We start from the raw sequence: 18,979 nt of genomic DNA, 5'->3' as shown, positions 1-18,979 counted from the left end.
TGGGAAGAGTGAAAAGGAGGGTGTACTCAAGTATTAAGTTCCATAGACCGACTCCCTTATTTCTCATGTGGCCCTTTTCAAGTGGAAACTTGTTTCTACTGCATTGGAATTTCCAATATTATTTTCCAACCATTCTATACCCTCTGTGACCCTAATGATGCCTATCAGTATTGCCCTGGTGTCATCCTCAGCTTGTTTGCTTCTGTTGATGGCTCTCACTCCCTGATGGGCCTTCTGTTGCACAGGTGCTTCCTTGTCAAGAAGAAGAGTAGGGAGGTGTCTATACTTTTGGAGACAGAAGTGTGTTAGTACCTTTTCTAGAAAGATTTGAGATGGACTTTCTTAGCTAGGTCATTTAGTACTTACTGTTGCTCATGTGATTGTAAGAGTAGATAAATGTAACATAGACTATTTTATTTGATAGCAATAAGATAATAAGAAATGAGACTATTGTGATTTTTCGCTCTTTGATATAGCATATCACCTATTCTTTTTGGATGTCCTCTAATGAGCTAATACTAGGCTTGTAGCAATCTATTACGCCAGTATTAATTTTGTAAAATGACATGTTTGCACGCTTTCTTTTTAAGAACAAATGTTATGTAATTACAGAAACACTGATTTTAAAATATTTTCCATTCTAAGGGGAATTATGTCTGAGAGTATTCTTAAAAAATCAGCACTGTAACTTTTTTCTTCACATTCACCATGTTTTGTTCTACACTTGAAGTTGTGGTTTTTAGAACTATTCAGGTTTTGCTTATTTTTTCTGGAAATTTTTTCTAGATAGTGAAGTCCAAAAGAAATTATTTGACATTTGACTCTGATGGAGAAAACCAAAGTAGTTAGGATGTTGGATGTCAGCTGTGTCCTGTTGCATTACTCATTGCTGTTTGCTGTAGTTATGTTCCTGTCAAAGTGTGCATGTACTCACCATTCTGATCGGAATATTTGAAAATACCAAAAGGGACTTTTCTGTGAAAGGTGGAAAAGATTCTACTTTGCCTTAAGTACCTTGAAACTAATGCTAATTCAAAAAAAAACCAGGTTTTTTTGACAGAGAACATGTAAGGAGATAGATGATTTCAATTAGGCTTCCCACAGAGCAGCCTAGTACTTTGAATTTTAAGGTAATAATTTTTTGAACTTTTTTTCTCAGTATGACTTAAGTTAAAATGTACTTATGTATATTTTTATAGTTCCTGGCCTGACAGGGGTCTGCATGGTACTGGTACTATTCTTGATGTTTACAGCTTCAACATATGCGATACGGTGAGTGTCAGAGCCATTATTTTGATGTTTCTTGGTCAGACTATTTAGATTTCCTTCAGATTATCTTCATTTTCATATGTAGAAAATGTCTTGATTAACCCAAATGCTTAGTCAATGCAGTATTGTTTCCTGTGTAACTAAGAGGGAACTAGAGACGTTTCTATATATAATTTCCTGTTTTGGAAAAATTTTTCAGTCAAATATTCTGAGTGATAAGGAATTGTGTATGGGGATGTTTCAAGTAAAATTCCCAAGTGGAATAAAAGGAAGATGTGGCTTAACTAAACATTAAAAAAAATATGCCTCAGTAACTTAGAATAGGGCATTACTATGATGTACACCTGAAACTAATATAATATTATAAGAAAATTATACTTTAATTAATAAAAACAGAATAGGACTTACTTGCAAAAACGACCAAGGCCTTGAACTAAGTGATAGTTGGTAGAAAGACCTGAAGAGGACTTTGCCATATGTGAGAACCTGCTAAGTAATAAAGCTGCCACTGCAAGCTTGTGAGGAAAGGAAGGCTGAAGTGAATGAAATTCTAGCTCCATGACAAAGTTACCTGTGAAAAATTGCACCGCTGAAGATTTGGAGGAAACTTTAACTTATAGTTATCAGTGCTCATAATGGACAAGGGGAAATATAGGAAGTATTTAGCTATCTCAAAATATGAAAACTGAAACTCCTGAATGCCAATATACATTATAAAAATTAAAAAGTAGCATGTTCCTGGGAACAGTATTGCACTCATATGGAACTGTGCGTGCGTGTCAAGCTGCCTCAGCCGCGTCTGACTCTGTGAGCCTGTGGACTGTTGCTCCCCAGGCTGCTCTTCTGTTCTTCTTGTGAGAATACTGGAGTGGGTTGCCATGCCCTCCTCCAGGGGATCTTCCTCACCCAGGGATCAAACCTGTGTCTCTTATGTCTCCAGCATTGACAGGCGGGTTCTTTACCAGGAGTGCCTCCTGGGAAGCCCTTCTTTGGAGCTAGTACATTCTTAAATTTGAATAGTTTACTTACAACAGTTGAGAAATATGCTGTAGAAATGGGTAATTTCTATGAACAGGTAAGTCACCGAAGAATTGAAAGCAAGTAACACAAATGAAATAATACCCAGTTCCAAGATACTGGAGATGTATATAGTTGAGTCTGGGTCTGGGGAGACAGGCACTCCTACACTGTGATTGGGTTCTTAATTGATAACCATGTTTTATAGAGCAATGAGTGGTGTATATAAAGAAACCTTACAAACTGTGTGTCCTTTGACGTAATTCTACTTCTAGAAATGTAGATTAAAAAAGATCAGATATATGCAAGAGAGTGCATGTTATAAGGGTGTTACTGATCTTGTTTGTGGTAGCAATCTGTGACTGAAGTAAATGTGACTGTATTGATTATTGCCTAAACCAGGGGTTCTAAAAGGTTTCAGGGGTTGTTATCAGAATCATCTAAGCTTTTATCAGATAGCTTCCCTGAACATCCACTCAGATATATGAAATAAGTAACTGATAGTCTTTTTACTTCTTTCAAACATTTTATAGGTTGTGTTTATTGTACCCCTCCCTTTTTAGAATCTTGGTCCTCCCCCAGGCTAGTAACGCAAGATATTAAAGTTATATACTGTCTAGAAAAATCATATAAAATTTTGATGAACATTTATTTATCTCCATCTGAATTTCCTTTGAACTACTCTCAAAATACATATTAGGATAGAAACATTAGTTGTTTTTAAATTGAGAATATTGATAAACAAAGGCAGCAGTAGTACACATTAGCAGACTGTTGCCTGCTCCTTAACCTTACATCATAATAATTTAAAAATAAACACCTGATTTTAATTTTTTCCATGTATCTTTATTTGAAATACAAAGAATCTTCAAGATGATAAAGTGTTGCTTATAATTTTTGTCAGTTTTCTGCAATGGTACGTTAATATGTTGATATTAATAGATAAGTCTCAGACGAACTCATATTTCAACTTTCAATAGTGACATGTATTTGAAAGGATGCATGCTTGTTTTATTGAGATGGAGTAGGAAGTGAAATTGAAATTAAGTTATTTGTTTTTTTCAGAGTTTCTAACTATGACATCTTCTGGTATACTCATAATCTCTTCTTTGTCTTCTACATGTTGCTGATGTTACATGTATCAGGGTAAGTTTAATAACTTTTAAAAATCACATGTGCTTAAAAATGGGGTAATGACAGATGAGTCTATAGAAATTTTCACAGGAAATGGCAAAATTGTTTGGTTACTGGAATTGAGGGTAGTGTCAAGAGTGGGGTGAATTGCTCTATTTTGGACATAGCATGTTTTAATGAAACTAGCCTAAAAGTATATTAAAATGGAAAGACAAAATTACTTCTCCCATAATGTTGTAGATTTTAAAGCCTTCTATAATTATATCTTTTTCTCTAATTTTTAAAAAAAATTTAATTAGAGGGAATATATGTGTACTATTATAGTTATATCTTGATAAACTTTAAAAGAAAATGATCAGGAAGTGAAGAACTTCAATATATTTAATGTTTGAATTTTCAGGAATTCCTTATGTCTTGCTGCTGCAGAGTTTGTAACAATGGAGTTACCAGTTTTTAGTTTAAGAAGTCCTAAGGGCACTAGTATTTGCAGAGAAAGCCAAGGATTTACAAGGACCAAAGGAAAAAACATCTGTGAAAAACACCAGAAAATCAGAGGGAAAAACAATAGCTTCCAAGTTGTTACAAAAAATATACCCCAAATTCTGTGAAACCTTATGTGGACCCAAGCAGTATACTCAAATGTATGGTGCTTAAAATAATTCATTATGTTAGAGGATATAAGTAATATACTTTTTGTGTATGTTCATGTCTGTATGATTACCACAGTGGACCTGTGGTTTTAACACTCACACTAAAATGACACAGTAGGCTATTGTTTGGCACCAGATTCACTTGGTTTAGTAGAAGGATACAGGACTGGAAACAGAATGTCAGCAGGCTAATGTCAGATGCTTCTTCAGTGGGAGTCCCTCTAGATGTTCAGGAACCGTTTTCCACCTTCTCTGCATTACCTCCTATGTAGTAACTCAGTTTTAAGGTGAGATCCTATGGGTAGATAAGGACTACTTTGCCTTGGGGAAGGCTTAAGCTCCACAGGAATCAATCTCTTGATAACGATCCAGCTTTCCTAAAGGGATGGTCTCAGTTGCTAGAACACACTGCATCAGGAAGCTGAATCAGCATCCTCCTCGTCCAGATGTGTTCCCTCCGTAACAAACAATGCCGACTGGTAACACAGCTGTCACTCCTTGTTTGTCTTAACCCGGAATGTTTCCAGGGAGACAGTATGTGGAGAAAAGTTCAGGCCTGCTGTTAATTTTTTCTTCAGAATGTTTTATAATATACTTTCTCAGTACAGTAAATCTTATCCATAAATGGTATACTTATCTCAAGCTGCATGTTCAAAATGTTTTTCCTCCAATTTTGGAGGCCACTGGTTTAGATATCAGCATTTTATGGACCTCTGTCTCCCATGTCCTGATTTACTATCTCCCATGTCCTGGTTTAGTTTGTTCTGTATCATGGTTCTAGAACATATAATTGTAGAGCATTAGACCCATGGACGGTGGAGCCTGGTGGGCTGCAGTCCATGGGGTCGCTAGAGTCGGACACAACTGAGCGAGTTCACTTTCACTTTTCACTTTCATGCATTGGAGAAGGAAATGGCAACCCACTCCAGTGTTCTTGCCTGGAGAATCCCAGGGATGGGGGAGCCTGGTAGGAGGCCATCTATGGGGTCGCACAGAGTCAGACACGACTAAAGCGACTTAGCAGCAACAGCAGCAGCAGACATGTGGCTGGGCTCCTCTGGTGGCTCAGATGGTAAAGAATCTGCCTGCAGTGCAGGAGACCCGGGTTCGATCACTGGGTTGTGAAAATCCCCTGTAGAAGGGGATGGCAACCCACTCCAGCATGCTTGTCTGGAGAATCCCACGGATAGTGGAGTTGGCAGGCTACAGTCCATGGGGTCACAAAGAGTGGAATACAACTGAGAACTAAAACACACACACACACACACACACACACACAGATATATGGCCACACGTAATCCCGACTTCCAGCTGGCCATGGCTGACACACGGGGAGAGGGCCACAGTCAGTGGAACCTCTGTGTTCTGTTCTTTTCCCTTGTGGGGCTAGCATATTCTGTAGCACCAAGAAAGCCCTTGGTAGAGAAAATCTGCTTTATATTCTGTTCTTTAAATGGCTTGTTTGGTTGTCCAGGGCTATTATCATTAAAGTGGACTATGACTAAACGTATGTGCTACTAATGGTAATACTAATTTAAAAGATTTGCATAATGTTTACTATATGCCAAGCATAAATTCAAAATGATTTAGATGCTTTATACTATTAAAGGATTATAGTTCTATAAGGATAAATAATACTATTAAACACCCTTTACATAAGAAAATAGGTTTAGGGAGAGTACATAACTTGCTAAAGTTTGCTTAACTGATGTATTCTGCTTTCAGATCCAGGCATTCTGACTCAAAAACCCATAGTGTTTTATTGTTTTTTTTTTTTTTTTAGAGAGTTCAATGCTTCTAAAAATTTGGTTTTAAGTTTTTTTCCCAAACTTATTCATTTTTAATTGAAGGAAAATTACTTCCCAATATTGTGTTGGCCTCTGCCATTCATCAACATGAGTCAGCCATAGGAATACATGTGTCCCCTCCGTCTTGAACCTCCCTCCAGCCTCTCGCCCCTTCCCACCCATCTAGGTTGTAACAGAGTCCTGGTTTGAGTTGCCTGAGTCATACAGCACATTCCCATCGGTTATCTAGTTTACACATGGCAGGGTACATGCTTCCATGTTACACTCTCCTTTAGTCCCCCCACCTCCATCCCCTCACCACCGTAAGCCTGTTCTCTATGTCTGCATCTCCGTTGTTGCCCCGTCTTTCTAGATTCCATGTATATGTTTTTCTCTTTCTGAGTTACTTCAGTCTATATGATGGGGAACGCCTTTGAATCAGTTCTAATGATGTGGATGAACATAGAGCCTATTATGCAGGGTCTTAAGTTTTTATTTTTAAAGCTTAATATCTTGATTTACCTGGGCTTGCTATCTCTAGCTATAACAGATTAGAGAAAAATACAATAACTTGCTGGTAAAGTTAGTTATGCATATTTTTGCCTTTAAGCTGTACTAAATTAAAATTCTGAAGAGATCTGTTTCTTTATATTTCAAATAGAGTCACTTTTCAAAGGTTCAAGCATTTACATAGACTTCTGAAATTTAGAGAGTAATGAGTTCTGTCTCCATTATGGGGGGAAATGCAATATATATTTAAATCTTGATTTTACTTTTGTGGAACAGGGGTCATAAACAGAAAGTGACTTTAATTTATATAAAGAAATAACCAAACACTTCTAAAGAATGACTTATATATTCAATCTATTATACCAACTGAATTAATAGTTCTTTGCATATTATAGATAAAAATGAAGAAAATAATTATTCTAATACTGAAATGTGTCATGCAACAAATACACAATACTTTAAGCATTCTGTAGTATGCATATTTTATGAAGTTTAATTTTTAATTGAGAATAATTGACAAATAAAATAGAATATATTTAAAGTGTACAAGCAAATTAATACCTCTATCACATTACACAGTTACCTCTTTTTCTGGCATGAACACTTGAGATTTACTCTTTTAGCAAATTTCAAGTATACAATATGGTATTATTAACTGTAGTCACTGTGCTATAACTCAAATCTGTAGAATTTACTCATCTTCTAACTAAAAGTTTATAATTCTGTGAAGTTTAATTTTTAATAAAGCTACATAGATTATGCTTCTCGTATGGGGAAAAAACTACTACTGATAAATCTTACAGTTTTTTCAAAATGGAACATTTCTCAAAATGTTCTTTTTTATTGCAAAAGATCTATCTGTAAGTAAATCTATTGAAGCTATTATTTGTTCTATTGTTGAAGACTTAGATATATTTTTATTTATAAAATGCTTTGTTAATTTTACTCTCTAGCTTTTGGTTATACAACTAAAGTACAGCTATTCAAAACAAGCTTCTTGAATTTTTTTTTTTTTTTTAATTTTTGCCGGCTCGCCCGCCCGCCCCGCTGGCCGCCCGCGGTCGGAGCGCGCGGGGCGGGGCCGGGGCGGGGCCGGGGCGGGGCCGGGGCGCGGCCACCCGCTCGGCCCTCCTTCGACGCCCCCTCCCCAGCTTCTTGAATTTATACTGAAGTTTCTAGTAGAGTATGCTTTAGATTTGAACAGAAACTCACTATTTGCTGGTCATTTGCTTTTTCTCCATCAATATGTTAAGTACAATAATAGGGTATAGAAGAACAATGTAATATATAAGCTTTAGTCTCCAAGCATTGATTATTATTTTGAAATTAAAAAAAAAATCAATTGAAAGTGCTAAAGGCAATTTTAAACTACATATTTTCCAGGTGTAAACATACTTTATTTTCCAGAATTCTAGTAGTGCAGAAAATTGAAGGATCAACATAGGCTAGAAATTGTAGACAGTTTTTTAATTCAACAGCAAAGCTGTTTGAAATTGTTGACTTTTATAATAAGGAGGAGCAATTGCTTTATATAATTTTCTAAAGTCAATTTTATTTTTATAAAATCTCATTTTGAAGAAAGTTCAAAAGATGATTTTGACCAAGATTCTTTCAATCTCCCTACAACATATCTAAGTAAATTTCTAATTTTGAAAATCCCATTCTGTTTTTGGAAAGCTCTAATTTTTATGAAGTTGTTTCTTGTTTGAAATAGATTCCAGAGCCCACATTCTTAACTACTAAATCAAGCTGGCTATTGGCATGGCTTCCCTGTATCCCATTTAAAACTGGAAATTGAAATTAAATGTGGTTCTCCTGGGGTATGCAGTCTATATTGGCTAAGTGGAAGTCTTAGCTTTGCTCAAAATATTACACGCAGTATTATTTAGGATCCAATTACCTTGATTGTTTGCTGTGTGCTTAGTCGCTCAGTCGTGTCCGACTCCTTTGACCCCATGAACTGTAATCTGCCAGGCTCCTCTGTATGTGGAATTCTCCAGGCAAGAATACTGGAGTGGGTAGCCATTTCCTTCTCCAGGGGATCGTCCTGACCCAGGAATCAAACCTGGGTCTCCTGCACTGCAGGCAGATTCTTTACCAACTGAGCTACAAGGGAAGCCCAGTTAACTTGATTGTGTATGCCTTTAGCTTAACCTAGTTTTTATTCTTTTTGCCTATGTATTAGATTTTTTTCCATTAGTATTTATAAGCATTTCTATTGCCTGGCACCCAAAAAAAGAATATTTCGTATATACTAAACACAATTATTGGAGAAGGCAATGGCAACCCACTCCAGTGTTCTTGCCTGGAGAATCCCAGGGACGGGGGAGCCTGGTGGGCTACCGTCTATGGGGTCGCACAGAGTCAGACACGACTGAAGCGACTTAGCAGCAGCAGCAGCAGCAGCAAACTCAAATTATTTTTCAGTGATTAAATGGATTTTTAAAATATATTATTTTTTCCCTAGGAGATCAGTGTGGCATGGCAATTAAGAGCTTACATCACTTACTAGCTATAGGACCTTGCCAGATAATTTGTCCTTTCTTGTTTATCCACTACATGGGATTAATAATGGAATATCCATATGATAGAGTTGTCTCATAGGTTTAAATAAGTGAATGCAGCAATGTAGGTAGAATATAGATATACTGAATAAATGTTAGCAGGAAAAAAATTATACTTGCACTAATATAAATAACTGTGTAAGGAAGAAACTCCACATTTATTTGGTTGAACAATAACTTTTTTTTAAGAGCCCAGATTTTCCTATTAGCAAAGTAATCTGGTAAACGTATAATGAAAATTGCTTAGCAGATCAGAGAATATTCCTTGAAAGGGCAACAATCTTTATAATGTTGTTAGATCTCAAAAGGGCAATAGATTTTAATGATAAAGGTTTATTTCAGGACTTTAAGACAAACCTTCTCCTAAGGAATTTTTTTCCTCATTTTTAATATACTTTTATAGGAGATTGTTATTTTTACACTGTATTTAAAGATATTTCAATTCAGAAGACATTCAGAAAAAATATTAAAAAGCCAAAAATGTTTCCTCTTTCCAGACATAAATGTAACTGGACATTTCTTTCTTCATTTTCATTTGAAAAACTCATCAAGAGGAGAGCTATACTGCCATTCTCACTTACTGATAAAAGGGATATTGGAGGGAAAAGCAATTATGAATGTCACAGAGTCTCAGCCCAGAGCCTCACCGACTCCTTTGAAAGGCACAAGGAGGGAACGCATTGTAAATGAGATTTGGCACCTTAGCCTCTCAATTTTAAGACAGCACTCCCACTGGCTTTAGCTCTAGGAAGTGTTGTGTGGGTGGTAATTGTATTTTACTTTTTATTTACATAAGAGGCGAAATATAGTGTGAGAATTCTGGAAAAGAAAGGGGAAAGGTCCTCCTCAGATGTGTAGATGACAGTGAGAGCCAAATAATAGTAAATATTAATAACTGAGCCAGCTGGACTTTTCAGACCATATTTTATTATTATACATAAATGATACCTGAATTATTCTTTTAAACAGAGATTTCTGCCATTTGGGACTACTTACTGGCATGAGTTCATTGTAGAGCATGATTTATATTCTGCTTAAATCATTTTTTCAGAAACTTGAAAAGGAATGGCTTTCTATGAGTGTGTTTTGAAAAACATTTATTCTTTAAACCCAAGGAACACAGTGAGTGGCCTTTGTCAATAAGTACAGTGAACCAGAGGCATTGTCAGCTTCGTAGGAATTAAAAGTCACGAAGTTAACCTGGAGCAGACAAATACTTATGAGATGAGGCTTATTATGTTGGTTTATCTTCTTCTACTATGCCCTCAGGAGAAGGAAATTAAGAATATACTGTTGAAGGTATTTATGAAACATAATGAAATGTTAGAAGTTGCTGGTTCCCAAGAATCTTCTCTTTTAGAAGCGCTTGTACTAAGGTCTCCTTTTACCCACTCTGGTGTGGAAGGAGGAGAGGCTTGTGGGATTTTCTTCCCGGGGAGAGGCACCTGCCCTTCTTAGAATGTCAGATGGAAACTTGGCAAAGCCACGTGAAAGGAAGGCCCGGAAGCTGTGGGTTAAGCCAAAAGTATTGGAGAAGGAAATGGCAACTCACTCCGGTGTTCTTGCCTAGAGAATCCCAGGGACGGGGGAGCCTGGTGGGCTGCCGTCTATGGGGTCGCACAGAGTCGGACACGACTGAAGCGGCTTAGCAGCAGCAGCAGTACAGCATCACCGACTCAACAGACATGAATTTGAGCAAACTCTGGGAGATAGAGGCCAGAGGAGCCTGGTGTGCTGCTGTCCACTGGGTCGCAGAGTTGGACACAACTTAGCGATTGAAAAACAGCAACAACAGAATAATAATGGGCTTCCAGGTGGTGCTAGTGCTAAAGAATCCACCTGCCAGTGTGGGAGATACAAGAGACACCAGTTCCATCCCTGGATTGGGAAGATCCTTTGGAGTAGGAAATGGTAACCCACTACAGTATTCCTGCCTGGGAAATCCCATGGACAGAGGAGCCTGGTGGACTACAGTCCGTAGGGTCACAAAGAGCCAGATACAACCGAGCACACGCAGACACACGCATATAAAACCTTAGGTAGAAGGGAGAAAGTCAGGTGATAGCTGAAGTTGTAGTTGAACAGTAGAAAATCCCAGTGTTCTCTGCAGCCTATCTCCATTATGCATCTGTGAGTTAGAATACCAAAGAGAAAAGAAAATTCAACAGAGTGATATATCCTAGGTAAATTGCAGTGGTTTTGAAAATAGGATTATTTCCTTTTTAAAAAGCTTTCTGTTTTGTGTGGGGATGTAGCCGCTTCACAATGTTGTGGTAGTTTCAGGGGCACAGCAAAGAGTCTCAGCCATACATATACACGTGTCCATTCTCCTCCAAACACCTCTTCCATCCAGGCTGCCACATAGCACTGAGCAGAGTTCCATGTGCTAGACACTAGGTCCCTGTTGGTTAGGATAGGACTATTTCTTACTGATCTTTATCTGTGAAACTCCTTTCACAAATCCTCATTTGCTCAGTATTTGCCGGATTACATGGAATTGTGTTAATTTGCCTTTATCTAGGAATGTGTTGTACTTCTAGGCCCTTACAAGTTTCTTCAAAGTATTGCAGACAACAATAAAAATAATCTGTGTATTTGTTTAAATGTCACTTGGCTTGCCATTCTGGGCCTGTCACTTACATTTAGTGTTGTTGAGATAATAAGTTATTATGGCAACTAGAATATCAATTCATGTGCCAGAGGAATTAACTTTGAAGTCTTGACTATTTTGGTTGTATTGTAGACTGGCATATTTTTATTGGAGATTTTGTGTGCCTCTGTGGCTAAAAATTCTTTGGATCATGGGAGAAAAATTTTCATCTGTCTTCCTTCACTTTTTGGTTTTTAATTTTTCACTTAAATATATAGTGTGAGTAAAATTCCTGAGAAAGTAAGTCTTTGTTATATACAATCCAAAGTCCCCTTCCATAATATTTTTATGTTTTCCGTATGTTAATAAATATAATGTTCAATACAACTATGACCTTTAAATATGTGTGTATTTTTCTCATTTCTAATTTCCTATTCACAGGATTTATTTTCATTCTTAGGTAAAAATGATTTTTTATGTAATAATTCCTAACTAAAGTCTTATGATTTATTTACATTTGTTGATATTTTATCCTGAAAGCCAGGTAGGTGTGGGGATTGAGATTATGGGGTATTTTCTGTCATAAGGATGCCACATATATAGATATATGTAAGTAATATATACAAGACATTTTCATGTACATAAATTGATTTTTACTGTGTGTGTGTGCGTGTGGCATGCTCAGTTGTGTCTGACTCTTTGCGACCCCTGAACTGTATCCTGCCAGGCTCCTCTGTCCATGGGATTCTCCAGACGAGAGTACTAGAGTGGGTTCCCATGCCCTTCCCCAGGGGATTTTCCTGACCGAGGGGTTAAACCCACATTTCCAACACTGACAGGTGGATTCTTTACCACTGAGCCACCAGGGAAGCTCAATTTATACTACAAGCTATACTTATTAATGAATTTTTAATCTTCTAAACTGTGAGTTTACTTTCTCCCCATTTTGAGGATAGAAATCGTGAACTTCAGACTGAATACTTTCTCATGTAATTTTAACCTAGGTTTTTCTCCTGGGGCCTTATTTATAATAACAAATGGTTCTGGCTGGAGGTACAGGGTAAGAAGGTTGGAGAGGAAGGAGAAGGAACAAGGGCTAAATTTATTATAAGCAATGTTTCCAGTACATCAGTGTTTTTCTGAAATGTGGAATAATCCTTTTATCCCATGCTGCCATTTTAATAAAGCCTGAAAGCAGAGGAAATATTAACAAATATTAGATGCTAACATATTTTTTCCTTCCCAAGAGATCAAAGCCCTTTCCTTTATAAACCTGTTAAGTAGAGGATAACAGGTACTATCTCTCTTTCAGCTGAGGAAGCTTATTAGAATGACCTATTTTACTTGCACACTTAAGGAAGGTTTGAATCTCAGTCCTAGGTCCTTAGATTCCAAGGCTTTGTTTTGCCAGCCACACAGAGTCTGTGGCAGGATACCTAATTCCAGGGCTTACTACAAAATGAAAATGCAGGGCCCTTTGATAATAAATTGCTAAGCATTTGAAGATGATGGGGACAGAGCACTTAATCAATTACAATGTGTCTCTAAGAGTTGGAGAAGGCAATGGCAACCCACTCCAGTACTCTTGCCTGGAAAATCTCGTGGACAGAGGAGCCTGGTAGGCTGCAGTCCATGGGGTCCCTAAGAGTTGGACATGACTGAGCGACTTCACTTTCACATTTCACTTTCATGCATTGGAGAAGGAAATGGCAACCCATTCCAGTGTTCTTGCCTGGAGAATCCCAGGGACGGGGGAACCTTGGTGGGCTGCCATCTATGGGGTCGCACAGAGTCCGACACGACTGAAGCGACTTAGCAGCAACAGCAGCCACTCTCAGAGTAGGAGCCCTTGAGACCACAGGGGTCATACATCCGTTTTGTTGCTCCAGTCAAGCTGAAGGATGCAAATACATTCAGGCATCCAAAGCAGGAGCCCAGGAAAGAATGCAAAGGCAAGTTTCTAGCCAGAAGCTGGCTAGACCAGACAAAGTGAGGCTGAGAGTAGAAGCTTTGGTTGGGTGAATATCCAGACATTTACAGTTTACCTGAGATGTACTGGGTACTTAGCTTAGAAAAGCACTCTACCTTCAGAGGATGCTGAGATAGGCTTGACTTTCTTGATGACTTAGGTTAGGATGGACTCAGTTCAGGGCAGGACTGAGATCTCAGGTTGGACTTCACAGTACTCAAGGATGAAGAGGGATACTCTTAGTTGTAGACTAATTTAGTGCTGTTCCTTGCAAAGGTGAGTGTACACACATGGTTTATTTTACTAAATGCCATTTGTGAAAGTCTAGACATCTTTACTGAACGAGTTCAAACTAACGTCTCTGTTAAAACCAGATGACTCCTTAATCAAATGTTTCAACAGACAGAACAAAAATTGTTTATATACTTCAGGCATTTATTAATCCATTCAATGAATATTTATTAACACATTATGAATTACAGGCCCTGTTTTAAACACAAGACAAATCTTTGATCTTAAGTAGTGCACATTCTAGTAGATTCCACAGAATCCGGTGAATTCCAGTGGGTTTTGAAATATTGAATTTGGGTGTATTTTGTTATTTTCTTAAGCTTTTTGTTTTTTGTACTTGAAGCAAAGTGAAAAAAACGGCCAGTAATTAGGTATTATATTGTTTTCTATAAAGAAAAGGAGCATTTTGTATGTTATAGAATACTAGGTAAAAAATGCATTCCTTGTGGGACTTTTTCCTCTACTTTAAAAAAGGATTAAAATCATTAAAAACATAAAGGTCTCATAAGCTACACTGCCTTTGTTAGAAATTTGTAACTTGCAATTAAAGTAGAGATGATTTTGTGACACTCCTTTGGGCAGGCATGGTGTTTTGTAGTATTTAACTTTTACTAGAAAATGTTCTTGTGAGTTCTGTGTTTTAATCTGGTAAAGATTTATTCTGTGTACCATATTACTTTCAATGACTTTGTCATAACCAGGCATTAAAAAGTTAGTAGTATAACTGAAGTATTTCTTGAGGCAAAATGGAAAAATAGAAGGAAACCTGTTTTGTGGAAACGCTGTTGAGTGTTGAAAGTGCAGCTTGAAATCCTTATGAGTGCAAAAACAATTGTGTCCACAACCACATATTTTGATAAACCATAAAATCCTTGATTTCTCATGATTGAAGAACACTAGACATTCCCACAGATACTTAAAAATCTCTCTTTTGGAACATAATACCCCCCAAAAAATTAGTAATAAGCATTCTTATTCCCATAGTCTGTGTACCTCCATCCCCTACTGTACCCTGTCTTAACTTGGCAAGACTTTCTGCTTCCAATTGACTAACATCTTTTTCTTTCCTTTTTCATTTTCAAATGATTTTTCATTTAATTTTAAGAGATACAACAATATAAGAGTGTTCCTTGTAACTTTGAGATGCACTTGCCATATTTAAAAAATTATGTAGTTATTATTTGCTTTGAAAAATTAATTCGCTAGAAATACATTGAAGACTTTAAATATGAAAGAAACTTGCTGGAGAGTTGAAGAGATTTGGCAGTGAGTATGGTTATAAGGGAAATATATAATGCACAAGATATTAGCCCTTCTACTAGTTTGGGCATAAACAGTGTATTTTGTTCATTGTAGTCTCTCGTATTGGAATTCCATTTCCCTATCCTGTTACACTGGGATCTCCATTTCCTTCAGTTGCTTATCCCACAAAGCCCTTTCCAGAATGTCATAATCAGAGTTCATCATCTCTGTATATTCTTTAGAGGTCATTAACACATCTATATAGCATTACTGATTTTGGGTTTTTGTTGCTGTTCTTGCTTTCATATCTAATTATACCCATTAAATTTGTGGAATGGCTATTCAGTTTAGATTAATTAGAGTGAAATAATATGATAAATTCAGTTTTTGCCTGTACTACCACATTTCAACAGCTACAAGTAGCCCATGGCTGGACAACACAGATTTAGATCATTTCCACCATCACATAAAGTTCTTTCGGGTGGCAGTGCACCAAACTGTAAGCTTCTTGAAGGCAGAGGCTATATCGTTTAAATTAATCAGTCCCAAAACTTAAATAATAATCAGTGTGAAATAGGTATATCTCAGTGGGGAGGTAGGGCAATGAGGAAGATCAGGATTACTTGGCAGGTACAGAGGAGAGCTGTGCATTTTTTAAAGCATTACTTCAAATGAGCTTTGTTATTGCATTAAACTCTAAAGAAAGGCAGGTATATTAGGTCTGCTGAAATAGGTATAGGTACTAGGGACTCAAATAAATCATCGAGACCACATATGGAACTCCGTTTTAACAAATGTTGTCACACTGAAGTAATTAGATTAAAAGATGATATTTGATTTTATCTATCAATCCCATGTCTATAATATTTAATGTGCATTACTATTCAATATTCACCTGATATGAAGAGCTGACTTTCTGGAAACGACCTTGGTGCTGGGAAAGATTGAGGGCAGGAGGAGAAGGGGTCAACAGAGAATGAAGTAGTTTGATGGTATCTCTGACTCACTGGACTTGGATTTGAGCAAACTCCAGGAGATGAAGGATAGGGAAGCCTGGTGTGCTGCAGTCATGGGATTGTAGAGAGTGGGACACAATTTGGCAACTGAACAACCACAAAATTCAAAATTCTTCAGAGTGAAAGTATTTTAGGGGCTTGAAATATATTTTTAAAGAGATGTTTTATTTAAGGTTGCATGTTCTAAGAATTTCTGCACTTCAGTTCAGTTCAGTTGCTCAGTTGTGTCCAACTCTCTGTGACCCCATGGACTGCAGCACGCCAGGCATCCCTGTCCATCACCAACTCCCTTAGCTATCTGCACTATCCCGTAGTTCTGCACTAGTACCAAAGAAATGAACACTCGTTTTTCACTAATACAATGAAAAGGTAAGTTTATTGCATTTCATTGAACTTTAAAAATAACATAAAATTATTGGCTAGCTAGAAATATACTACTTCCTTTTTTTAGATATATACAGTCATGTAGAGCCATAAAATTGTATTCTTTGCATACTTAGGCCTTTGATTTCAGAGTACTGTTCATAAGCAGAATGCAAATTCTGCAGGGAGAGCAAGCCTGGTACACGGGAAGAGCATGGCCTTTGTCTGACTTGACCGCTGACTGACAGTGTGGTCTTGGGCAGATTACCTAACAGCTCTGAATGTTTTCACTCATTCTAAGATGAGGAGACTGATCTTTTTTTATTCTTATTTTTATTGGAATATAGTTACTTTACAATGTTATGTTAGTTTCTGCTGTACAGCAAAGTGAGTTAGCTATATGTATACCTCTATCCCCTCTTTTTTGAATTTCCTTCGAGGCCACTCATCTGTACCACATACATGTGTTATGAAGTTTGTGGAAATAGATTGAATAGTAAAGCAGCAAGCACCTGTCTGGCATGTACCACCTTTCCTTTTGATACTAAGTTCAAAACCTGCCACTGTCCTACCTTTTGAACTCCTCAGTATCTTTACCACCTAATTTATACAAAGGGCTTCCTTGGTAGCTCAGATGGTAAAGAATCTGCCTGCAATGCAGAAGACCCAGGTTCAATCCCTGGATCAGGAAGATCCCCTGGAAAAGGGAATGGGTACCCACTCCAGTATTCTTGCCTGGAGAATTCCATGGACAGAGGAGCCTGGTGGGCTACAGTCCATGGGGTCGCAAAGAGTCAGACACCTCTGAGTGACTAATACACACAGTTTATACAAAAACCCCAAGATTCTGTGCTTGATTTTTTTTCTGATGAATGGTAATTTTTGTTTGTTTATCATTGTCTGTCTGTAGATCTTTTTTCTTTAGTATGTGTTCCTTCAATGACAATACTTATATTCTGAGACAAAGAAAATACCACTTTAATGGGCATAGACATAGGTAACCTATGCCATTAAACTTGAGAACAGCTTAAAATAACATAAAGCTCTCCAAATTAAAAGGGATTTTAGAAAATTTTGTGCTACTTTATGTACCAGGAACAACATTGTTTATTTGATTGGACTGGTCTGAAGATTTGTGATGCTGGGAAAGATTGAGGGCAGGAGGAGAAAGGGAAGACAGAAGATGAGATGGTTGGATGGCATCACCGACTCGATGGACATGGGTTTGGGTGGACTCCAGGAGTAGGTGATGGACAGGGAGGCCTGGCGTGCTGTGGTTCATGGGGTAGCAAAGAGTTGGACACAACTGAGCGACTGAACTGAACTGAACTGAAGATTTGTACTGCATGGCAACAACATTTATCCTAATAAGGACCATTTGTACATGGGGTAATGCCCAACCTGAATGCTGTTATGATTTAGGAGAAGGAATAAATTACATTCCTTTGCCTGATGTTCAGCAGCCCCTTCTCTCTCTCTTTCTCTCTCTCTTTTTCTCCCACTTTCTCTGTCTCTTACACACACACACAGACACACGACACTCTATCTGACCTAATTTCCAGGCTTTTGTTCATATTGAACCCCTTTCTTGGATGTCTCCTTCTTTAACCTATTTATTTTCTTTGTGTGACATAGGTTTTGGAATGAGGGAGATCAAGTTTCTGAGTACCATGCCATCCCTTTCTCCAAGGGATCCTCCCAACCCAGGAATTGAACCCAGGTCTCTTGCATTGCAGGCAGATTCTTTACCATCTGAGCCACCAGGGAAGCCCCATGCTTTGACTACTACTGACTGAATCTCTGACCTGCACAATATGGGTTTCTCATCTGTAAAATGGGAATAAAAACACCTTGTATGTCATTTTGAAGTTTAAGTGGGAAATTCGTTGTTATTGTTGTTTAGTTATTTAGTTATGTTAGTTATGTAGTCACTAAGTCATGTCTGACTCTTTTGCGACCCTGTGAACTTTAGCCCACCAGGCTCCTCTGTTCATGGGATTCTCCAAGCAAGAATACTGGAGTGAGTTTCCATTTCCTTCAAGGGATCCTCCCAACCCAGAGATCTGACCCGTGTCTCCTGCATTGGCAGGCGGGTTCTTTGCCACTGAGCCACCAGAGAAACTCAAGTAGGAAATAGATGTTTACAAATTTTCTGACATACTTTCTTAGTAAATATTGATCTGTCCGTCCTTTATCTTTTTCAAATGAAAGTTTTGAGGATCTAGTAATCCAGTGAGTTAGCATGCTGTATAGTAAAGAGGTGAAGAGCCATAAAATTTGAGTCAAATCTGGGTTCAAATCTTAGCTCTGCCACTTACTTGCTGTGATATTACTTAATCTGTTAAAATAGTTTCTTAATTGATAAATAGTTATTCCTATTTACAGTAGTTGTTGTGAGGATAATATGAAATGAATATAAATTGTTTTGGACTGGACCTCATACTTACCATACATTACTAAGCTGTCATTAAGTCACTCCAATCAAGTCATCATCTGTGGTCTGAGTTATGTTTAGCTTCTCTAAAGATACCTTCTAAACTGGATCTTAAGTTTCTGAAGGGTTAGGAGCCAGGTTTG

General features: G+C 37.6%; 1 protein-coding gene across 12 annotated transcripts in view; it reads left to right on the top strand.

Moving 5' to 3' along the window:
• Nucleotides 1-18,979, top strand: part of NOX4 (NADPH oxidase 4) — a 183,390-nt gene that overhangs the window by 55,381 nt on the left and 109,030 nt on the right. For 11 of the 12 annotated variants that reach the window (XR_015157409.1, XR_015157410.1, XR_015157412.1 and 8 more), the window contains 2 exons: nucleotides 1,200-1,272; nucleotides 3,352-3,432. Coding sequence is in view for 8 of the 12 variants with exons in the window: in XM_086383221.1 (XP_086239347.1) it covers nucleotides 1,200-1,272; nucleotides 3,352-3,432 (154 nt within the window). In the remaining 4 variants the exon portion in view is untranslated. The remainder of the gene's footprint in view (nucleotides 1-1,199; nucleotides 1,273-3,351; nucleotides 3,433-18,979) is intronic. The other variant, XM_086383226.1, reaches the window with a different exon arrangement.

The sequence above is a fragment of the Bos grunniens genome, chromosome 29 (genome assembly GCF_055505025.1).
Source record: "Bos grunniens cultivar Pamir isolate PY7600 chromosome 29, Bosgru_T2T1.0, whole genome shotgun sequence".
Lineage (NCBI taxonomy): Eukaryota > Metazoa > Chordata > Mammalia > Artiodactyla > Bovidae > Bos > Bos grunniens.
This window is presented reverse-complemented; position numbering and strand designations above follow the sequence as displayed.